Source organism: Musca autumnalis, unplaced genomic scaffold (assembly GCF_047663935.1).
Source record: "Musca autumnalis isolate F117 unplaced genomic scaffold, ASM4766393v1 scaffold_4, whole genome shotgun sequence".
Classification (NCBI taxonomy): domain Eukaryota; kingdom Metazoa; phylum Arthropoda; class Insecta; order Diptera; family Muscidae; genus Musca; species Musca autumnalis.
Genome location: NW_027411977.1, coordinates 22,448,995 through 22,474,466, shown reverse-complemented (window position 1 = coordinate 22,474,466; position 25,472 = coordinate 22,448,995). Strand labels below are relative to the sequence as shown.

At 36.0% G+C, this 25,472-nt stretch overlaps 1 protein-coding gene across 4 annotated transcripts in view; it reads left to right on the top strand.

The window, feature by feature from the left end:
• Positions 1–25,472, top strand: part of LOC141401180 (RNA-binding protein 45-like) — a 53,855-nt gene that overhangs the window by 20,001 nt on the left and 8,382 nt on the right. For 2 of the 4 annotated variants that reach the window (XM_073981122.1, XM_073981123.1), the window contains exons 2-3: positions 24,402–24,765; positions 24,827–25,428. In XM_073981122.1, coding sequence (XP_073837223.1) covers positions 24,452–24,765; positions 24,827–25,428 — 916 coding nt within the window. In that variant the 5' untranslated portion in view covers positions 24,402–24,451. Of the gene's footprint in view, positions 1–23,959; positions 24,144–24,319; positions 24,766–24,826; positions 25,429–25,472 lie in introns of those variants that run through there. The other 2 variants (XM_073981120.1, XM_073981121.1) reach the window with 2 other exon arrangements.

The window sequence follows — 25,472 nt, the reverse complement described above, 5'->3', positions numbered from 1 at the left end:
TTAAAAAATCCACGTCTATTGTTACCTTGGGTTCCTTTGGAAAATCTTTAAAAAATCCACGTCTATCGTTCCCTTTGGAAAATCGTTAAAAAATCCACGTCTATCGTTCCCTTTGGAAAATCGTTAAAAAATCCACGTCTATTGTTCCCTTTGGAAAATCTTTAAAAAATCCAAGTCTTTTGTTCCCTTTGGAAAATCTTAAAAAAATCCACGTCTATTGTTCCCATTGGAAAATCTTTAAAAAATCCACGTCTATTGTTCCCTTTGGAAACTCTTTAAAAAATCCACGTCTATTGTTCCCTTTGGAAAATCTTTAAAAAATCCACGTTTATTGTTCCCTTGGGTTCCTTTGGAAAATCTTTAAAAAATCCACGTTTAAATTTCCTTTGGGTTCAGTTGGAAAATCTTTAAAATCCATGTTTATTGTCCCATTGGGTTCCTTTAGAAAATCTATAAAAAATCACGTTTATTGTTCCCTTGGTTTCCTTTGGAAAATCTTAAAAAATCCTTGGATTCCTTTGGAAACTCTTAAAAAATACATTGGGTTCTTTTGGAAACTCTTTAAAAAATTCAGGTTTACTGTTCCCTTGGGTTTCTTTGGAATATCTTTCAAAAATTTTCGTTTATTGTTCCCCATGGTTCTTTAGGTATTTGTCCAGTAAAAAAAATTGGCATAGTAGGTTCTCGATTTTCTCTGTCTACTCCTCATCCTTACATCCCACCACCAAGTTCTGGATCTTACAAAACAGTGTCCCAAGATAACTTACTTACTTACTTAGCTGGCCCATTACAGAACATTTGTTCCATAGGCCGAACTAAGAAAAGATCTCCAATTCTCTCTATTTGTTGCTTCGGACTCTGGAATACCGCGCCTTTTCATCTCATCATCCACTTGTTTGCGCCATCCATTCCTTGACCTGCCAATTCTGCGTGCACCGCCAATCGGTCCGTGTTTATACGCCTTTTTAGCGGGTTCATCATCGCTCATTCTTATGATATGGCCAAGCCAACGCAATCGTTGCATCTCGATACGTTTAACAATATTGATGTCGTTGTATAGCAGATACAGCTCGTGGTTCATGCGAAGTCGATATTCACCGTCAACGAAGATTTGTCCGTAGATCTGTCGAAGAATTTTTCTCTCAAACACACCAAGCACTGCCATGTCTGCTTGCGCAAGTACCCAGGTTTCGGAGCCATACATCAGCACGGGTAGTATCAGTGTTTTGTACAGCGTTATTTTTGTTTGACGAGATGTGGCTTTGTTTTTCAACTGCTTACTTAAACCAAAGTAGCATCTGTTGGCCAATACAACAATTCTTCTTTTTATTTCACAACTGATGTCGTTTGTTGTGTTGACGGAGGTGCCGAGGTAGACGAAGTGTTTTACTACCTCAAAATTATAGGAGCCAACTTCCACTGTTGGTCCAAGCTCAATGGATGCATTGCGCGTCGACACCATTAACTTGGTCTTTTCGCCGTTTACCGCCAGACCCACTTTCGCAGATTCTGCTTCGACCTTCCTTCAGTTACTTCCTTTACTGATCGCCCCATGATGTCTATGTCATCAGCGTAGGCAAGTAACATGCGACTATTGGTGTAGATTGTGCCACTTCTTTTGACGTTTGCCTCTCGTATAACCTTTTTCAGCAGGATGTTGAAGAGACCACATGAAAGACTGTCTCCTTGTCTAAAACCTCTTTTGGTACAAAATTCTTCGTAGAGGTTCTTTCCAATTTTAACTGAGGACCTGGTATCAGTTAAAGTCATCTTACAAAGTCGGATGAGCTTTGCGGGGATACCAAATTCAGACATTGCATGGAATACCTTTGAACGCAGCGGGCTGTCGAATGCTGCTTTATAATCTACAAAAAGGTGGTAGGTGTCGATCTGCATCTCTTGGGTCTTTTCCAGGATTTGCCGCAGGGTAAATATCTGGTCAATGGTGGACTTGCCAGGTCTAAAGCCACATTGGTATGGTCCAATTATTTCCTTGACCATTGGCTTTAGTCGTTCGCACAATATCCCTGACACTATCGTATAGGGAATAGGGAGAAGACTAATGCCCCTATAGTTGTAGCATACGGTCTTATCTCCTTTCTTGTGGACGGAACACAGGATGCTCAGGTTCCAATCGTCGGGTACGCGTTCTTCCTGCCAGATGGTGCTAACTAGCTGATGCATACACCTTATCAGCGCGTCGCCTCCGGTTTTAAACAGCTCGGCTGGTAAGCCATCGGCTCCTGCTGCTTTATTATTCTTCAGCCGGTTGATTGCTGTTTTTACCTCATCTTGGCCGGGTGGTATACATTCTATACCATCTTCTGGGATTGGATCTGTGGTATCATCGTCTTCGCTACTATTGGATACCAGCAGATTGGAGAAATGTTCCTTCCATATCCTGAGCTATCTGTATCTGTTACCAGATTACCTTGCTGGTCTCTACAGGAGGATGTGCCTGTACCATGCCATCTGTTTGATGTTTCACTCTTTGGTAGAATTTTCGGACTTCATTCTGTCTTCTGTACATCTCGATTTTTTCCATTTCTCTCTTTTTCTTGCGATATCTCTCTTGTGCGCTACGCGTTGCTACTGATTGTAAAGTACCGCTTAATCCATACTTGGTTACCAGAGACCTCCACAAAGGAATTCATGGTATGACCAGGAGTGTCGTGCTGCTACCGAAGAGAAAAATGCGGCATTTCTCTTCGGTAGCAGCACGACACTCCTGGTCATACCATGAATTCCTCTGGTCTCTGGTATCCAAGTATGGATTTTGCGGCTGTTTGCATGGAGTGGGCAATATTTTGCCATTGTGTTGTTATGTTATCCGGACAAGGAGTGCTCTCATTAAGCAATTGGGCTAGTTGAGTGGAATATGCTGTGGCTATCTGTTGTGTTTGCAGCCTATCGATGTCCAACTTCCGCGTTGTGTCTGTTCGTGATTTATTTGCTACGTTTAGACGGGTATGTACCTTTGCTGCAACAAGGTAGTGGTCCGAGTCTATGTTTGCACCTAGGAACGATCGTACGTCCAACACGCTTGATGCATGTCTTCCATCTATCACAACGTGATCAATTTGATTTCTTGTTCAGTGATCTGGCGACAGCCAGGTGCCATTATGAATATCGAGATGCTTAAACCAGATACTGCTTACTACCATGTTTTTTGCAGCTGCAAAGTCTATTAGCCCCATACCACTGTCAGATGTTTCACTTTGGAGACTGAAATTTCCGACTGTTGGGCCAAAGATATTCTCCTTTCCAATTTTGGCATAAAAATCGCCTAGAATGATTTTAATGTCATGGGCAGGGCAACGGTCATATGTTTCTTCTAAGCGCTCGTAAAATATATTTTTGGTCTGTTCGTCCTTTTCTTCAGTGGGAGCATGAGCGCAAATAAAGCTGATGTTGAAGAATTTAGCTTTTATTCGAATTGCAGCAAGTTTTCATTCACTGGGGTGAAGCTGGATACAAGATGTTTTAGTCTCCGACTAACTACAAATCCGCAACCAAACTCATGCTTTACGTCATGGCAGCTACAATACAGTGCGTCACCTTTAGGTGTTGTTGTGACGCCTTTCCCAATCCATCGTATTTTCTGTATGGTAGTAATAAACGCCTTGTACTCTTCAAGTACCTCTGCCGATGCGAAGACTGCACCTTCTCTATAGAGAGTGCGAACATTCCAGGTGCAGATCATGGTCCTTAGAACGTTTGTGGGGTTCGTCAACTTTAGAGGGGTTCGTTTTTCTTTTCTTTCGTTGTTTCATAGTAGGCTGAGTAGGCATGAAGAGGAGGGTTACTAACCCGACGCCCAAACCCAAGTTTTTAACATTCTTATGGGTGAACGCGCGGCACATGTTAGCTCACTACCTTTAACGGGTGTTAAAGGCAGTTCCCCAGGTGACACCACGGGGAGGTCAGTGTCCACTTGAGATGAAAGAGGGACCAAGATAAATCCTGGGCTTTGTTATGTTAAAACCGGTCAGGACCGTTCCTTGGTATCTTCCATCCCCTACGTCACCCAGTTCACCTGATATATCCATCGTATTACCTGGGCCCTATTCCACGAAACAACTTATCAACTTTTCCACAGAACCCTTATTTTTGATAAGTGATACGTTAAGTTTGCTAAGTTTTCAAACAATGTTTGCTCTCTTTTTGATTTCTGTTCCACAAACGTCCTCTTCTGCTAAGTGAAAAGTTGTATCTGCAAAGTGTATTTTGCTAAGATTGTGCAAAAAAATTGTGATATTTCGTTCCATAGAAAACTTTGCATTTTCTTTTTGCAAACCAAATTTTGATAAGTTTGCCTAAAATTTTGCCTAACCATTTGCGGTGTAAAGTAAAGTTTTTAAAACCTTACGAGGGGAGATTTTGTTCGGAATAATTAAAAACACGGTAATGATAAGAAATTACAAGGATCGAATTAATTTTTCCGAACTTCCACCCTCCGAATCACCCCATCTGAGCTTCCCCTCTCCGAACTTGCTCCCTAAGAACCATCGCCCTCAGAACTTCCACCCTGCGAAGCACACCCTTCTGAACTTCCAGCTTCCTGTCAACAACCCCATTCCGAACTTCCAACTTCCGAACCACCCCATTCCGTACTTCCACCCTCCGAACCACCCCCTCTGAACTGCCCCTCTCCGAACTTCCAACCTAAGAACCATCGCCCTCAGAACTTCCACCCTGCGAACTTCCAGCCTACGAACCACCCCATTCCGAACTTCCAACCTCCGAATCACCCCATTCCGTACTTCCACCCTCCAAACATCCTCCCTAAGAACCATCGCTCGCAGAACTTCTACCCTGTGATCCACACCCTTCTGAACTTCCAGCCTGCGAACAACCTCATTCCGAACTTCCAACCTCCGAACCACCCCATTCCATACTTCCACCCTTCAAACATTCACCCTTGGAAACCCGTCATATCCCTTGGGTCGGACCATCTTCATATCCATAAATAGACCACCCGACTTTATAACCTCTGAACGCCATGCTTTCATTAACCATGGAAAAGCTAATTGCCAAGGATTCAGTGAATTGACTAACCAACGGTTCAGAGAACTGCCCACTCCCTCTGATGTTCGGGTAGCAGAGAGGAATTTTCGAGACATCATCACTGCAGCAGCCACTCGACATATTCCTGCTGGTCGAATACCTGAAACAGGACCTAATTTCTCAGCAGAGGCGACGGGATTAGCAAAAGAGGGTGATGAGCTTCGGCGCACGAACTCTAATGATTCAAAGTCAGAGAACTGACAGTGGAAGTCAATAGGTTAGTCGGTGAACACAAGAGGAAAAAGTGGCTAGAACATCTCTATTGGACCCCGTTGTAGCAAATTTTGGACAACGGTTAAGGCGCTATCGAACCCTGGTAGCAGGGATGATCGGACATCTGTCATGTTTAACGGCGTGCCTATGACAGATTCGAAGAGGTGCTCGGGTTATTTCTGCCGACAATTTATTAAGCGCCCCGCCTCGTTTGCGATCTCTTCCCACCGAGGAAGAACCACTTCAATTTACGATGGGTGATGTTGTAGATGTTATCCGAGGTGAGAGCATCTAAAGTGCTGCAACATCGGAACCGGTTACAGTAAATTGTGGATTACGATTAAGGCGCTATCGAACCCTTGTACATCTGTCATGTTTAACGGCGTGGCTATGACAGATATGAAGAGGTGCGCGAGTTATTTTTACCGACAATTTATCGAGCACCCTGATAACGATTGGGCGAAGAGAAGTGCTTTACGTCGTTTGTGATCTTTCAACGGCGTGTCAGTAACTGACCCAAAGAGGTGCGCGTGTTATTTTAACCGGCAGTTTATAGAGTACACAGAGTTATGGTGGCACTTGACCTATCGAAGACCTTCGATACCGTCAACCCTGCCAAGTTGTTCCAGGACATAGAGAAGACCACTCTACAGATATGTTTGAAACGTTAGATAATCAACTGCCTCTTTTTTCAGGAGTAATTCGAATTATTTTAATTGTAATTCGAGAATTCTATTTTTAATTAATATCATTTCATTTGTAATTCGAATTATTTAACTTGTAATTCGAATTATTCCATTTGTAATTCGAATTATTCCATTTGTAATTCTAATTATTCCATTTGTAATTCGAATTATTCCATTTGTAATTCCAATTATTCAATTTTTAATTCGAATTACTAATGGAATAATTCGAATTACAAATGGAATAATTCGAATTACAAATGGAATAATTCGAATTTCAAATGGAATAATTCGAATTGCAAATGAAATAACTCGAATAACAAATTGACTAATTCGAATAACAAATGGAATAAATCGATTTTTAAATGGAATAATTCGAATTACAAATGAAATAATTCGAATAACAAATTGACTAATTCGAATAACAAGTGGAATTATTAGAATTACAAATGGAATTCTCAAATTACAAATGAAATGTTACGAATTACAAGTAAAATATTTCGAATTACATCTGAAAAAGGTGTATGTGTGCGGACGCCAGTCGTGTGTGGAATTCTGAAGCAAGAAGTCCAAAACCTGTAGAGTGGAAAAGGGAATTCCCCAAGGTGGGGTGATATCTCCGGAACTGTTTAACTTCTACCCTAAATTCCACCCTACAGACGTTATAGAGATCGTAATGTGTGCGAATGATTGTACGATTCTGGGGTCGGATCCTATCGTCTATGACATATGTATGTGTTAAAGGTCTTCCATCTGAGGAATATGGAAATATCCGCAGTGGACGAATATTCAAACACGCCAAAATGCCGCCCTGAGGACAGCAGCAGGGAGCCTCCTCATGACAACAGGAGACCATCATCATAAGGAGACGATGGTTTTATCGGTGCATCAGCGCAACAGAATGTTGTCAATTCTTGGGTGCTACCGCCGTGAGCACCCCTGTCACCATTTAATAGACAACCACCCATGCACATCAGGAAAGATCTTCATGATCTAGACAGGCTTGGCTAGCATTCACACTGATGTGGTCATAGTGATTGACACAATGTGATTGCCGTACTTGGAGAACACCACCTCACCCCATCCATCGCAGCAGAAAAACGCCAGCTGCGAAGGCAAACACGAGTGGTTTTAGCCCAGTTAAGATCCGAACGATGCAGCCGCTTCAATTCGTATTTGGCCCGAATTAATGCCACGATACCCAAAACATGTTAAGTTGACTAGCTAACCCCACTCACCTGCAGTGATGCCAGATTTGCCGATTAATCGGTATTTTGCCGATTTGACGATTTTGGCTCCCGAAAATTAACCATTTGCGAAGAAACTTATCTGGCATCACTGCTCACCTGTCTCCTGATTCTTTATGGGTGCAACGTTTGTTGAATTTTTAAGTCTGGATACAGAAGAACCAGAACCTTATAACTGAAATAATACACGAACAAGTATGCAATAGATAAGTATGGTGCCCTTATCGCTGGTCTAAAACAAGGGTAGGCATTGTGACTCCCAAGAGAGCCCATGTGCTCTAAGTGAGCGTAAATTTGTTATCGCTCACAGCCTGTGTAGATGCTAACACGTTGTGAACAACAACAAATTTACCCTCATTGAGAGCACAAGAGAAACCCAAAAATTTTCTCTGCCTCACTCTGGTCTAAAGCACCGATAGGCAGCATCTATTTTTATTGCATACTTTTGGGGATGTCATTGTGTGAGTGCATGCTTTTTCAATTAGTTTAATTGTGTGTGTGGAGAGAGTAACGTTCACTGAGAGCACGTGTGCGCTCTCTTGCCTAACGCTGGTCTAATGTGGAACTAGTTACAGAACCCCGACAATGGACGAGTTTCCGATATCTAACTAGTTCATCTTGCTAGCGGGGGTTATTCTTCATCCCAACCAGCTACGTTACAGTGGATTTCGATTGTATATAAAAATCGGTCTTAGGCAGTTATGGATTATATCACTAATATCAACACTAAACTTTTTCTACATACTCTCATAACAAATTGATTGGTTCATCCTTAATTTATACTATACACCGACACTATTCCATATAAATTAACTAAAATTAAAAAACAATACCATACTTACAATAGAATATAGTAGAAGACAGCATGAAATAGAAAGTTAATCAAAATATGTATTATTTGATAATGAAAATAACAAGATATTGTCTCTTGAAACGAGAGAGAGGGAGAATTTTATAGGAGAACTCTTAATTTAGTGTAGTTTCATTTTATTGAAGATTATGAAATAAAGTATTTTTAATATTTCTAATTAAAAATAAACAACAAAAACCATAAAAAATAATTAACTAAAAAGCAGCAACAAACTTTAAGATCTCTTTATAGTAATTAAGTTTAAAAAACAATGTATAATTTATATTTAAATTATTTTAAGTTATGAACTCTTAATATGAACTCTCTATTAAGTTTCCACAAATGTAATTAATATTTTTATAACAAAAAAAAAACATATGAAATGTGTGCCCACAAAATTAGAATTATTTGAACTTTTTGTAATTATTTTTTATTTTAATTTTTCCAAATCAAAAAACAATGTACAAAAAATTGTTTGTTAAACAAAACAAAGAAACAAACAAATGTGGAAAAAAACAACCAAACAAAAACTCAAGATTTTTAGGAAAACAAAATTTTACATTTAGGTCGTCGTAAACAAAACAACAAAAAATTGCCTTTCGGAATAAAATTCAAAAATTTATACAACAAATTAGAAAACGAAAACAAACAATTTATACACAAACAACAAACACATAATTATGTACATTAAAAAACTATATTAGTTTATATTTCTATTTACAAAGAAAACAAAAAACTGGGAAATAATCTTTTATTTATAAGTTTTGTTTAAGAATTAAAATTATAAGTTTTTAATTTTATGTTTGATCTATTTATATTAGTAAATTCTACAATGCTTAGTATTATTAAGTAATTATTTAAAAAAAATCATTTGTTGACTTCAAAAAGCACACAGTTTCTTATAAAATAAATAACACGAAGTTTGAATATCCCCATGAAGTTTACAACAATTGCTCTGCTCCAGAACCTACAAGAAGCTACCATTTTTTACTACGATAACATTTTTTCCTTTATGTTATCGGAAAAATTATTAGAAATTAGTAGATTCTTGCAGTTCTGAAACAGACCAAATATTATGGCAGAATGCTAACAGACAGGCATTATACTATGTTTACATTTACGAAATCCACTCGATTTCAACTGTCAATTCCATCGCTCAAACGTCAAATGAAATCCAATCGATGAGTTTTCATTTGACGTATACACAAAGGAATTGACAGATGAAATCGAGTAGATTTCGTAAATGTAAACATAGTATTACATGGACCACAGTGGCTCTCACAGAAATGGATTAATATTTTTTTAAATACTCTAATAAAACATCCAATGAATCTTTCTCTGGGCCTTCTCCTTACTGAAATCCTACCTTAAGTTTTCTTTAATTTCTTGCCATTCATTGTGTTCTGTAAACGTTTTGTTTTTTCAAAATGTTTTCTCTATAGCTAATTATTGAAAAGTAATAAAAACCAATGTTTATTTAATAAATATCAAAAAGCAACAACAACCAAAACAATAGTAATTCCATATATACCACATTGAATATGTATAAACCCTTGAAAAAATACAAATAAAAGTAATTATATACAAAATATATTTATGAATTATGCTGTGTCACCTATCAAATATTTTGAAAGTACATTTTGTTTTTGTACAAATTCGTACACATTTTTACTGATAACAAAATTGAGAATTCAGAGAGATTTTTTGACAGTTCTGTGACTGAGAACTTGCAAATTTTTGCTGTAATTTGTAACTCCAAAGTCACACGTTGAAACTTTCACAGCTTTTGGGAGAGAGCGAAGATTAAGGAGCTCCTTCACCACCGCTCTCTTCCAAAAAACTGTGAAAGTTATGCATGAAAGTTTCAACGTTTGGCTTTAGAGTTATACGGCGTTTATATTATAGTTTTTTGCAGGGTTAACCTTCTTTATGAGGATTTGTTTGAAGTATATACAATGGAAATGACATTTGAAACCCAGACCCACTGGGTTAACCTTGTTATATATAAACGGCCTATAAGTTTGGCCTGCTGACTTTTTATCAGCTGTTCAATGTAAACAACTTGAAATGTTAACATTAGGTCTGTACGATAACTCAAAAATTTGTACAAATTCGTATAAATTTTTACTGAATGCTGTTCGATAACAAAATTGTCCAGCAAAAGAGAGCGAGTTGAGAGAGACTTTTTGACAGTTCTGTGACTAAGACGCTCTCTTAAGAAACTTTATAAACGACACATTTAATTCTATATCACACCATATGCTTTTTCACATGTATGTTGTCACTTTGTGTATACTAATATACAGACCTGCTGATGTCATACATGTAAAAAAGCATATGGTGTGATATAGCCATAAGCGTGTAATAATACGTCTGTCTGGTTATCCTAAAATTTGTAACAATTGTTGTTGGAAGTCGTCTGTTAACACAAAAAGTCAGCAAAAGAGAGCGATTCGAGAGCGACATTTTGACAGTTCTTTTACTGAGAACTTGCAAATTCTTGCTGGACAAATTTCTTCTAGCAAGCACTAGCAACTCTTCTTCTTCTTCTTGAAAACAATCAAACATCTGTTTTTTCTGTAATTTTCTTGTTTATTTTTAATAAATTTTTGCTTCCTTCATTGTCGGACAAATTGTTCTGTTTTGGCAAGTCAGCTGATTGATTGCTGGTTTTTGCTGGGAGGTGTCTGTTTACTTTTTACAATTTTCTTGCAAAAGAGAATAAAAACTCCTTACTCTCTGAGAGTTCTTGCTGGGAAAGTAACCAGACAGACCTAATAGCAACATGGTTGTCGGATTCTGATTGGTTGGTAGGCCGACTTTGACATTTGTTCCAGTTTTTTGACATTTTTTCCATTTGTCCGTTCCCGTACATTTTGAGATACACACTCATTTTTCATAGTTCGCGCATTTTTTATTTTAAAATTTATGTTTTTTCCATTTGGTAAAAAATATGAAAAGAAACAAAAAGAATTTTCATACATTTTCGAAAACAGCTGACTTTCTTGCAAGTTCTTACAAAATGTTGTTCGATAACTTTCTGAAATTTTTCTTGCTTGGTCCCAATTTACATTGGGCGAGTTTACTTGCGGCAATTGTCATTTTGTAGGAGAGAGAAGTGAGGCATATGGTAACCCTTTGCCTCTCAGCACCCTCTCTCACCAACAAACTGACAATTGCCGCAAGTAAACTCGCCCAATGTAAATTGGGACTTAAGAGAGTAAAATTCACTGACTAGGCGTTTACACCAGACAGTTTGTCTTCAAATACAAATCTGATTTACTAACACATACATACATTTGTCGGTTGTCTTCCAGCTGTTCATCATATTTTCACAGACAGCCGGGTTAACAAATTTTTGACATTTTTGTGAAGTGATACGATAATTCAGATGCGTTGAAAACAAAACAACATGAACAAAAACAAAATATGTGAACGGAACACAAAAAGAAATCGACGATTTTTATTCATAATTTTACAAGTGTTTTTGCACTTGTCTGGACGCCTACGTCACACAGGCAAGTTTTGGGTTTTTGACAATCAATAACTGAACTGTCCTGTCATATGTAAACGCAGGGTGAGAGAAGTTGTTGGAACATGCTGAGTAATTATTGCTGGGAAAGTTATCGTACAGACCTGTTTTTGACCAAGAAAATTTCACAATTTCACATTTTTTTAGATGCTGAAGCGTTGTGGATGGGATTTTAAAATGTATGCCTTTGTTCCATATGGTTTAAAATATCAAAAGAAACAAAAATAATTTTCATACATTTTGCACCGGTCCACACTAGACTGATTTCATTGAAAAAAATTGCGAAATTATGTGTTTCTAGATGGAGTTTCATTTTCATAGTCCCGGTCCACACTAATGTGAATTTCATTAAAAATTGCATGAAATTATGCCTTCATAGATCGAATTCCCCACTACAGTAATTTCATGATTTTACTATACTATAGCGTGAATTTCATTAAAAAATTTCACGAAATTTTACGTTTGTAGATCGAGTTCCATAGTAGAATAAAATCATTGTTGTAGTGGGGAATTCGATCTAAGAACGCCTATTTTCATCAAATTAAAAAAAAAATTCGAGCTAGTGTGGACCTGGACATTTCACGAAATTATACGTTTGTAGATCGAGTTCCATAGTAGAATAAAATCATTGTTGTAGTAGGGAATTCGATCTAAGAACGCCTATTTTCATCAAACGTTTAAAAAAAATTCGCGCTAGTGTGGACCTGGACATAGTAGAGTAAAATAATGAAATTGCTGTAGCGGGGAATTGAATCTAAGAACTCCTAATTTCAAAATTTTTTTTAATGAAATTCACTCTAGTTTGGACCAGGACTTTGAAAAACAGCTGATTTTCTTGCCAGTTCTTACAAAATGTTCGATAAATTTCTGCAATTTTTCTTGCTTGAGAGAATAAAAGTCACTGAGAGAAGTTTATTCAACATCCAGTACTGGAATTTTGTAGCTCATTTTTCGAGTTACCGACAAAAATCGGTAAAATTAAAATGTTTATAATTTCGGTAATTAACGAAATTTTTCGGCAAGTTAACAACAAAAATAAAGTTGTCGGTAAGTGCTACCGATTCCAACAGTGTTGTCAACTTTTATTGATATTTTCATTCATAATTTTGCGTTTTAATTTTACCGATTTTTTGTCGGTAACTCCTAAAATGGGTTACAGAATTCCACTACAGGTCACGTAAGTAGCACAACAACAATTCTATTTTGGCCGAAAATTCTTCAATATGTCAAAGTGTTTGTTTACGTTTTCATACAAATGATTCACAATAACAAAAAAAATGTAGTTCCCGTCGTGCATACAATTCCTTTGATTCGTATGGTACATTTTCTTCCTTTCGGATCGTTCATCATTCAAATGCGGCCACATTGTTAAATAAACATAAATCGCATCCTCGGTACATGGCTGCAATTTATTTATGTTTATGTCAATACATCCACCAAAAGATGAAAACAAAAAGAAAGAGAAAGTTTCCTTAAACTACTTCACTCTCGGAACTGTTTGGAACCATGGCGAAATAAGAAGGTGTTACATCGATAACAATAATCGGGCCATTTACCACACCAAACGTCAAAATAACGCATTACTGTGAATTGCTTGTTTACCTTTTGTATGTAATTTTATTCACAATAATGCATTTTGACAACTAATGTGATAATCAGCTGTTTTTGCCGTTGTACCTGTATTATTGTGCCATGTTTGGAACGAAGAGAATAAAAAGAACGATGAAAGAGAAAGATTCATTGAACTATATCGGTCTCGGAACAATTTGGAACGAAGGAAACAGAAAGAATGATGAAAGAGAAGTATTCTTTGAACTATGTCGCTCTCAGAACTATTTGGAACTATGAAACTATATTAAGGAACTAGTTCCTTTTGGAAAAAGGAAGTGGAAAGATCGATCGGCTCCATGAACTAGATCGCCCAACTCTAAATTTTAGTCCCTGTTTACACAGGGAAAGTTGATGGGAATGAAAATTGAGTTTATGGGCGAGGGAGTAGAGAGTAATAAGAGGGGGTACACACACCTCTGTACTGGCAAATTCTGTTTTGTTTCGTTTTTCTTCGTATACAACCTGAAGTTCGGATCGTTTTTGCATTTTCTTTCATTGCAGATTTGTTTTTGCATTTTCTTTCATTTTATTTTCTCTGTCGAGAAACAAACAACAGCGGAGACAATTGAAATAAAACATTTGGAGGAAAAACTATTTTTTTAAGCAAAAACAATTCGAAATAAGTGGAAATATCAAAATTAAAATGCAATTCAAGGGTTCCTTTAATAATTAATTGTTTATCACACACGTCCATTTTTACTTTTCATTACAATTTTGCCTTGGCTTTGTTTTTGAACGGCGCAATGAGAAAATGAGTGTGAAGAAGAATAAGAAAAATTATAAAATTGACACAAACATGATTTCCCTGTCTAAACAACAAGGAAATTTTAAAAGAAATTGAGAAGAAAAATTTTCTTTCCAGTTTGAATGTCTAAACACGGTCTTATGGCGATCGGTTAATGTTAACCCTTGCCACCAGAGGGATCTTTTTTTTTCATAGTAATTTGTATGGGACCAAAGGTGCACTTTCACAAAAATTCTCTAAAATTCGCATTTATGGTCCAATCGATGAAAATTGTCTAACAGTTCATTGTTCAATCGAATCGGCTTTTTGTGCATTTTTGTGACTGCATCCGTGTAAATACTATTTAAACCTGCTTGATAAGCATGTTGATCTATAGGTTCTCTCTGTTGTAACGTTGGACCTCTCTTTCTAGATCATCCTATCCACCATGTGGTGATTAGGATGGCTCTCACGGTAACACCCGGGCAAGTACTGCAACGAAAAGATGCTATTGTCTCCTCATGTAGATGGTCCACAGAACACATGATTCTGACAGGTTTAAATATTATTGCATCGCGTTGCACTTATATTCGCGGACCACAGTTTGTTTATCTGCATCCAATTACTTTCGGCTGGGGACTTGAGGACCTCGCAGATAGCTGTGGCATGCCCATGTACGGAATAGAGTGGCCGACGATTTAGTTGCGGATATTTATCGAGAGGAAAAAGGTCAAATAGGACTTCAGCCTTTCACAAATGACATCAGTTAAAATCTCAATGCAGTCTGGAGGGTGTGGAAAGCAGGGAGAGATAAAGGTTAAACAGTTCCAGAGATATCACCCCACCATGGGGAACTTCCTGTTTCACTCTACGGGTTTTGGACTTCTTGTTCCTGAATTCCACGTACGACTGGCGTCCACACATATACATATAATTGTTTATCCAACGTTTCAAACTTGCCCGGAGGGTTGTCTGCTCGATGTTCTCAAACAGCGTGGGGAGCTTGACAGTTTCGAAGGCTTTTCATAAGTCCAGCGCCACCATTATTGTTCTATCACATGGCTTGCTCTGGTTGAGTCCTTTACTAATTTGCGTTAAAATGGCGGGCAACGCTGTTGTCATGCTGTGCTGTTTACGGAACCCATTAAAGCCTCAAGGATCTTTGAAATCGGTCTGTACGATTCACCTTTGCTGGCATCCTTGCCAGTAGCGGGACCACCCTGCCCATTTTCCAGACTTCGGGAACGATATGGGTGGCTAGCGACATGTTGAGAACTTTAGTGAGATACACAACTCCCCCACATACAGTTGTTTCAGCATTACCAGGAGATACCGTCAGGGCCCAACGCTTTGGATAATTTAGTGTTTCTGATGACATTCGCAACATCATCCATTGTACATTGTAGTGACTCATTCTCGACAGGAAAAGCTCTATTGTGGTATATTACTCTTCTCTTCGCCCTGTCACTCCCGGGGTGCACGACATACTGTCGATTGAAATAACTTGCGCACCAAATGTGACTGTGGTCCTATCTCTCTCATTTCTATGGTTCGAGAGTGTATTTAAAATTACACACATCTCATTTCGGTCCCAATGTTGCAACTCTTCAGATGAGTTAACCACTTGTTCCGCTTATGCTCTCGAACCAACCTTTAAAATTCCGGAGTCAGCTCCCTAACTCTGGGATCACTGGGGTGAAGCTCAGCACGCTCATTTGCTAATCATCTCCTTGGGTACTCGAGCAACAGGTAGCGGTGATTAGCAAACTCTCTGAAAATCAGCCAATCACCTTTCCCATGATTTATGAAAGTGTTACACCTAACATTCCATCATGGTACAATAATACAGGTAGCATTATCACGCCAGCTAATGGTAACATAATGTGTCAAGTGCATTGAATTGATGTCAAATTTTGACACCTTATGTTACCAGCAACTGCCGATGCGGCTACCTGTGTATTTGTACCATGCATTCCATGTTGTTTGTGTCAGGCTCAAGCGAGATAGGTCTGTATTGAAAACACTGGTGCAATAGCCCCCACTTTTAGTGCTATCCTTCCTCAGTACGTTGTAACCATCACAACGCTGTAATCAGAACGCCCATTCGCAGAATATTACCTCCAGGTTTCTCTTTTATAATCTAAATCAAATGTTTTAGAATCATTGTGACTTCCATCCTTGAAAGAGCACTTTCATGGACGACGTTTCTGATATCAGAAATGACGTCAAACTGTGCTGAAATGTTGGATGTGTTTTTGGCTTAAGTTCTTTGTATTGATCCCGCAAGGTACTTGATCTGTTCCTCTACTTTTAAAAATGGTAAAAGTGGCAAAAGTTGTGAACTGCTATCAAATGAGCTCTGTTTCAGAACCTGCAAGAAGCTACTATTTTTTACTACGATAGCATTTTTCCTTTATGTTATCGGAAAAAATAGTAAAAATTAGTAGATTCGTGCAGTTCTGATGTGCATTCGAAATTATAAGGTGACAGCACATAGCATAAATCATTAAAAATTTATTTAAATTAACCATTCTAAATTATGTTAATACAATAACAAAACGAATAATAAATATATTTCATAAACGAACACACAAAATTGACTATCATTTCAAAACAAACCATAGCAATTATTAGTAACCACAACAGAAAATAGAACAACTAATAGCCACCAACTTCCTTCATTTTCTAAAACATAACAAAAAATCACAATAATATGTAATAATTTATAAATCCATACACAAACAACATAAACAAGTATTTGTTAACTACAATAATAACTTTAGTGCAAATTCTCTAAAACCTAACCTAAAAAAACAACAACTACTTTAACTTTAATTAATTTATTAATTTCTTTGATGATTTCTTTGTGTAATGCATAATGTAAAAGTATATATTTAATGTCAGTGAAAAAAGCAAATAAAAAAAACATAAAGAAAACACATCAGCAGCAACAGTAATAAAAAAATAATAATTATGATTAATAAATATTTCTTTTGGAGAAAATAAAAAATAAATGACAAACAAATGCATTTTTATTCATGGTTTGCAAACAAAAAAAATGTGTCTTTGAGGTTTTAAAACTTGGTTAAATTCAAGGCATATTTATACAAGGTAGAAGTGACAATCAGTTGTATTCTTACTTTTTTGTAAATTTAGTTTTCAAAATGTAATAGGGTATACTCATGAAATTTGAAAATTCGAAATTTGCGACCATAAAATTCTTCTTTTCACCACAAACGTGTAATAACAATGACCCACGACAGTTCTGTATGCTTTATAAATATTTACATTTTGATTCAAATTTGTTCTATTTTAGAGGATTTTCATAATGTATTTATGCTTTTCCTGAACAAATTTTTGGAACGACCCTATTATTCAATAATTATCTTTGACAATTAATTTTCAATAACAACAACGTTGTTTTTGTAAATTTGTTAGTTGTTGTAATTCATGCATTTACCTTATAGTCCGTGTTTAGACACACGGGAAAGTAAATTCCGTTTTTAGGCAATAGCGGGTAGGAAAGAGTATTGAGGAGCTCTTTCCTCTCCGCTCTCTCCAAAAAACTCAATTTACTTTCCCGAGAAATTTGTGTGTCTAAACACAGACATATGAATATACCTTGGTTAAATTCATGGTACAATTAAGTAGAGGTAGGCCAGGGGCTCAATTCTGTTTCTATGAAAATGTGAAATGAAAACTTTTATAAAGGAAAAATATGTCAAATGAAAAAAATTATAAAGAAAATATTTTTCATTTCAAATTTTCATAGAACAAGAATCCAGAACCAGGTATGAAAATCGCAGCCATGGCTTAAAACGTCAAATGGCATGGTACAATAATAAAGGTAGATGTATCTGCATAGTTAGCCCATTTTACAAAAACATATGGAATTTAGAACTTCACCGTTTATATGTTAAAAGTGCCAAATAGAGTAAAAAATAAAAATTGTTCCAAAAATAGTAAAAGTTGTACCCAAACCATGGCACAATTACCCAGGTAGTGGCATCGTAAAATTTTGAATATGTTATGTCAAAACTTTCTTTATGTTGTTGGGGAAATTACAACAAAAATAATTTTTTTATAAAGGGATTTGACTTTTCATTCATTGACTTTTTTCAAGTTTGGCTGATCTAACATCGTGATTGCTGGCATCCGATTTGCAGATACACTTCGGTTATACTTTTTACAAAAATTTTAATTTTTACATTCCCGTACTTTTGGAACAAATTTCAATTAATATCAATCATTCTTTCGCAAGTATTAATATTAAAGTTGTGTTCTGTTTTTAAAATTTTCTGAAAAAAAATGCGTTTCCGTACAAGAAAAACTGGCAAAACTTGCTTTTCACTTTAAACAAAAATGAAAGACTTTCTCTTCCGTAAAAAATTGTAAATTTGTCAGAGGGAATATTTGACATTTTTTGAAAGAACAGAAAAAAAAAATAAAAAGTCAAAAACAAAACATCAATACAAAATAATTTTAAAACGAATTAAATTGAAATGAAGCAATCAACATTAAATTGAGATATTTCGGTAATAGTTGTTGAATCTTTCAATAAAAATACATCGTAATGAACTACAAAATGTCATCAAAGCTCATATGTAATTATTTCATACATTTACATATTTCCATGTAAGAAACCACCAAAGTACGGCAAATATATTCTCAGATATCTTCTTTACACGTCCGCTAAAAGAACTTGATTTATATAGTTTAAGTCCTTCAGCGTTTTTAGCTTCCGCTACAACAATATCCTTGGTGGAACAAATGGTTGACATACAAGCCAAAGGCCAAATGTTACCTTTCTCGCTACAAAGAACTGGTGAACTGTTTTCATCGATTGAACAATAATGCATGTTCCCGAAAATTTGTCATTCCCCTACTGAGTATTTTTTCCGTTATTTATATTATAATTTCCAAATTTATGGTAACGGTGTATTAATTTCTTAAGCCTTCATTGAATTATATTATATTCTGTAACAAATTTTGAAGATTTCCACATTTAAATCCAATAATAATCACGTTTCCATCATTACCGTGACACTCATTACCGTGGTTATTTTCTAATATGCTTTTTACATTAGCACAAAAATTAGGTTTAAGAGCGGTTGCGTCATTTATTTGTCCGGTCCACACTTGTATGAATTTCATTGAAAAAGTTCATGATATTATGCGTTCTTAGCTCGAATTCCCCACTACAGCATTTTTATTATTTTACTCTACTATGGAACTCGATCTAGAGACGCATAATTTCGTGTCAAAATTTCACTGAAATTACTGTAGTGTGGTCCGGGACTTTGCTAAAACAGTCTATAGCTTTGTTCCCGTACTTTTTAATAGTAAAACTCGTAAAAGAGAGAAAGAGTGAAAAATAGTTTTCACACAAAAATTTTTTCAAAAAGTTTGGGAACGCAAAAATGGAAAAAACGTCAAAAAAGCTGGAACAAAATTCAAAGTCAACGTACCAGCCAATCAGACGCCGGCAACCATGGTACAATAATAGGTGTGTTCGTTTACTCAACAATTTGTACAAATTTGTACAAGTCCAGTAACTTCTTGCAATCGACTAAGGTCTTTTGCATTGTACTGTGGAGTAAACGAACAACTTCCAGCAACAATTTGCACAAATTTTGAGTAAACGAACACACATATGGTCTGTTCCTTTACTTTTGAAAATAGTAAAACCGGCAAAAGTAGTAAAAGTTGTAAACTGCTCCCATATGAATTGTACGGTGTCTAAAGTAAAGGAACGCTTTTCGAGTAAAAAGTGGCAAAATTTGAAGATTCTTGCACGTAAAGGAACAGAGCTATAATGTATAAGGTAGGCCACAGCTAACAGCTGATTACAATTTTTTCTTGTTATGGCCTATTCTGTCAAAAGCAGGGTTGACATTTTTTACTGTTGTTGACATTATGCAATTATAGTCTTTTGTTGGAACAATTCACCAATGCATCTACCTTGCATTGGTGAATTGTTCCAACAAAAGACTGGGGCCTAATTACGACATTCGATTCGATCGAGAATTTGCCCGTGAATGAAAAAATCGAGCTATGAACACCTTTGTGCTCTCCAAAGAACACTAAGAAGGTAGATGGTAAAAAATGTGTTTATTTTGAAGCAAAAACTAAAAAACAAAATTATTAACGAAAAAATGTAAATATTTGTTGAAATCGTTGAATAATTCTTTAGGAATGAAGATGTGCTAGAAATCTGTACGAAATTATTTATTTTTGTAAAACTATTTGACTTTGTTGTAACAAATTTCTAATGCATATACCTTAGTAAATGTACAGTTGGTGGCGCGAATAGGTTTTCATAGTTTGATTTTTTCAATCTCGAGCAAAAACTCGATCGAATCGAATGTCGTAATTAGGCCCCTGCTTTAACACAATATCTTGAAATTGAAAACAAGGACAACAAATTTTATTCGCGTGGCTAAATTAAATTATTGATTTTTTAATATGTAGTAATACTTGCGAATGAACGATTTGTCAAGTATTGATATTTGTTCTAAAAGTACGGGAATGGAAAAATTAAAAATATTCTAAAATTTCTAGTTGAAATGTCGCCGTATCCGCAAATCGGATGCCAGCAATCACGAAATTTTCATGTAGAAGATAAGAGAATGGCATTTTTATTTTCACTATCTTAAGTTTTGGGCACAACCTTTGCTATTTTTGGAACACTTATCTAGCAATAATATTCTGGAGCATAACTGAAATGATTTTTATTTTTTACTCTATTTGGTACTTTTAACTTAAACACTGAAGTTCTAAATTTCATATGTTTTTATAAAACGGACTAACTATGCATATACATCTACCTTTATTATTGCTCCGTGTCATTTGACGTTTTAAGCCATGGCTACAGGGTTGTATTTTTCAGTAATTTTCATATCTTTAAACGCTAAGAAACAAATACAAAATACATGTATTTCAATTTGAAATACATGCATTTTGTTTTTGTATTTTGGAGCACACGTAACACGCAAATTATAGGTTTTGACCTTTATTGCATGTTTGGATTAAAAATGGAGTGCTTCCTACCTGCGTGCTGGAAAGCAAAATGGAATGTTTTTTCTCTTGTAAAATTCATTGAAGACTTTATAGAAAAAGATGTACTTCCGCGGCATTTGTATTGAGCACTTGTACTGAGTGCATCCATGGGTTATAATTATAGCTGACAGAAAATCGATGGCAAAATCAATTATTTTTTTAAATCTCAATATCCATAGACATGGTATAAGTAAAGAGGTAGATTTAAATGAAAAAAATCTATAGAACCCTTGTTTTTCTTGAATTCCTAAAACTTCAAAATTAAGCAACAAGTGGGTTTGTTTACAACACCAATTTTGAGCATTTTATAAAAATCGCGAAAAATGAATGAAGGACCAATGTTTCTCCCCATAATCAAGTTGTGGATATGATAAAATGTTTGTTTCAATGATAACCTGACGAATTATTTCCATACAAATGTTTCAAAAATAATTTTAAAAATCATTGAATTCGATTGTTTTTAAAATTGTTTGGCATTTTATTCAAACACCACACACACATACACAGTTTGTGTATATTGTTTTGAAGTTTTAGGAATACTCGAATGAAAAAATTTAAATTGACATAAAGCTTTGGCTAACCTTTCTTATTAAACCATGTCCATAGATAGTATTGTATTGAGCACGAAAAAATACATTTTTCATGAATTTTTTAGAAGAAATCTACCAGATTTTTCCAGAATATTTTGTTTTCATCTGATAGATCACACCTTGAGCTACTTTCGGATTTTTTTTTTTTTTTTTTTGAAAAATATTGCACACGACGAAAGAATGGGCCTAAACTTTTTACTTTTTACTTTTTCGTAACGTATTTGGGTAATATGGACGCCCAGAGAGTGTTTTTGTGGCAGCTTAAAGCTGGAAACACATACAACGTTTGAGTCATGGTACAATGAAGTAGAGGTAGGCCAGGTATGAAAATCACTGCGAAATGCCACCCTGCAGCCATGGCTTAAAACGTCAAATGGCATGGTACAATAATAATGGTAGATGTACCTGCATAGCTATACCGCATTAAAAACATATGGAACTTAGAGCTTCACTTTTTATATGTTAAAAGTGCCATATAGTGTAAAAACATTTCTTTAGCTAGTCTCCAGAATATTCTTTTTGGAAAAGTGTTCCAAAAATAGCAAAAGTTCTTCCCAAACTTATGACAGTGAAAAAATGTCATTCACTTATTTTCTACTTGACAAGTTTGGCTAATCTGACATCGTGATTGCTGGTATCCGATTTGCAGATAAATGTCAGCAGAATTTTTACAAAAATTGTAGTTTTTACATTCCCGTACTTTTGGAACAAATTTAAATTAATATCAATATTTGATAAATTGTTCATTCGTAAGTTTTGCTAAAAAAATCAACAATTTTATTATGGCACGCGAATACACATTTTTTGTCCTTGTTTTCAATTTTAAGATATAGTGTTACAGCAGAAGTTTTTTGTCGGAACAATTCAGCGATGCATCTACCTTTATGATTGCATAATGTCAAAAACAGTACAAAATGTCAACCCCGCTTTTGACAGATTAGGCCATAAAAAGAAAAAAATTGTAATCAGCTGTTAGCTGTGGCCTACCTTTACTTTATTCTACCATGGTTTGAGTAAAGTTTAGTGTCGTTTTGGCCGTTTTTACACTGTTGGGCATGATGCCGAAAAATTCAAATTCATTTGAAATATATGCCGACAAACAGATAAACGCTGGACTTTGGTATCGTCGTCGCCCTGTTGTTGTTGTTTTTTTCTCGACGACCAACGCAAAACTTTAATCAAACGTTGTATCTGTTTTTAGCTTTAGGTTTATATGGCGCGTGGAATAATAGGTATGTCCCAGTCCACACTAGCGAGAATTTCATTAAAAAATTTCATGAGATTACGCGTTCTTAGGTCGAATTCCCCACTACAGCAATTTCATGATTTTACCCTACTATGGAACTCGATCTAGAAACGCCTAATTTCATGAATTTTTTTAATGAAATTCACGCTAGTGTGGACCGGGACTATGACAGATACACTTTAGGTTTGTCTGGTTACCCTAAAATTTGTACCAATTGTTGCTGAAAGTCGTCTGTTAACACAAAAGTCCAACAAACGAGAGCGAATCGAGAGAGACATTTTGACAATTCTTTTTTAAGCTGAAAACAGATACAACGTTTGATTAAAGTTTTGCGTTGGGCGTCGAGAAAAAAACAACAACAACAGGGCGACGACGACACCAAAGTCCAGCGTTTATCTGTTTGTCGGCATATATTTCAAATGAATTTGAATTTTTCGGCATCATGCCCAACAGTGTAAAAACGGCCAAAACGACACAAAACTTTACCCAAACGTTGTATGTGGTTTCAGCTTTACTGAGACTTTGCGAATTCTTGGTGGACAAATTTCTTCTAGCAATCACTTGCAACTTTTCTTCTTCCTGAAAACAATCAATCAGCAGTTTTTAATTATACGGTAATTAATGTTTGTGCAAATTGTAAATAATTTTTTGCGGAAATATCAAGCCCATTTGTTTTGTGTTTTGGAGAACAAAGTTGCAAAATTTTGCAAAATGTTGCCTGTTTTAGCAAATAAATGGCGAAACAGCCCTAAAACCTGTTTTTCGTGCTAATGTAAAAGGAACATTACTCTCCGAGAAAGTCCTTGCTTGACAATTCTTGCTGGTAAATTAAGGTGTAGTTTACACTATATGTAAATGTCAAATGACATGAAATTTCCCATCGTTATATATTCGCTAATATGTGAAATATTGTAGATTTTCTTTGCGCCATTTACTCTGTGCAAAAATGTAAAAAAACTACGTCTCCACATTGCCTCTGTGGGAAGATATGGAATATTTTTATTTCGTGTCTTATGACATTGATAGTGTAAACTACCTCTAACCAGACAGACCTTTTGCTGATCATGTAACATCGGCCTCTTCATGTGTTACCATATATCTGTGAGTGGCAACAATCCAAAATCGATTTCGATTTTTAGAAAATGTTGATTAATCGATATATCGTGATAAATAAATAAATTAGCTTGGCTTGGCAGACTTTGTTGGCAGGCATTATTAATTGTGTTGAAAAAAGTTTTGTTTTTTCGTATTTGGTAGTCATTATTATATTAAACTAATTGAACCCGGTTCCCCGAATAAGGTAAAATATATTTTGATAAATGTAGGCCAATTTTCGTATTTGGTATTAGCCTCCTCTATAGAGTCTTAAAAGGTGGAAGAAGATATTGGTGTAATAATGCAATAAAAAAAAATGTTGAGAGGTGGAAACTTTATTTTGATGCCCACTGTATATATGGGATATATGGGCCATGTAGTGATATACTCTGAAATTTTCAGGAAGGAAACCGGTTAGCGGTGTTTGAGTCCATAATCTTCAAACAAATAAACGTACAAACATTTTTCTACTTTATATATTTAGATTTGTTGGAAGGATTTTGATCATAAAAAGACCTATATTTTTACTAAAACATGTACGAAAATCGTTCACAATCTCGTGATGGAGGACGTGGTGGTGGTCGTGATCAGGGCGATGACCCTCCCATGTCACGACTTTTCATAATTTGCAATAAAGCCCATACGGAAGAAGATTTCCGTGAAGCATTCAGTCAGTTTGGTGACATCGAAGATATATGGGTTGTAAAAGATAAACATAGTGGAGAAAATAAAGGCATAACTTATATTAAATATGCAAAAACTTCACAAGCTGCTCGGGCCCAGGAAGAAATGAATGGCAAGACTATTGGTACCTTGGATAGAACATTGAAGGTGTTGGTGGCTGCAAAGTAAGTTCACGGTTGTGTGTTTATTTTCAGCGTAATATTAATTTTCACTCCTTTCCTATAGTCGTCATCAAGGTTCCAGCAAGTCGGACAATGAACATGAAAAATATGTACGCCTTTTTATTGTTTGTCCCAAAACGTCTACTGAGGATGAATTACGCGATGAATTCAGTCAATGGGGTAAAGTTGAAAATGTCACATTACTACGTGACAAAGCATCTGGGAATCCCAAAGGATTTGCATATATACGTTATGGTAAATTTTATGATGCTGCAATTGCCCTCGAAAACTGTCCAGCCAAGTACAAACCCATATTTGCTGAACCCAAGGATTCGGGAAGATCTCTATCAGCTAGAGATGATGGCGGAGGACGAGGTGGTGGTGGTGGTGGACGTGGTCCTGCCAATATGATGAATGATAACATGGGCTTTGGAGGCGGTGGTTTCAATAATATGCCAACGGGTGGTGGTGGCAATTTCAATAATTGGGGAGGCAGCAATCTTTCAAGCAATAAGGAAATGGCCCAATTCTTGCGCCTCCAAAATATACCAGTACCAAATCCTACATGTCTGGAAGTTATCATCAGCAATTGTGTTAATCAAGATCAATTGTGGAATTTGTTTAATATTATTCCAGGACTAAATAATTGTAAAATTTTAAGAGAATGTAAGTATTGATTAATTATTCATCACTTTTAGTATTTTGGGGTG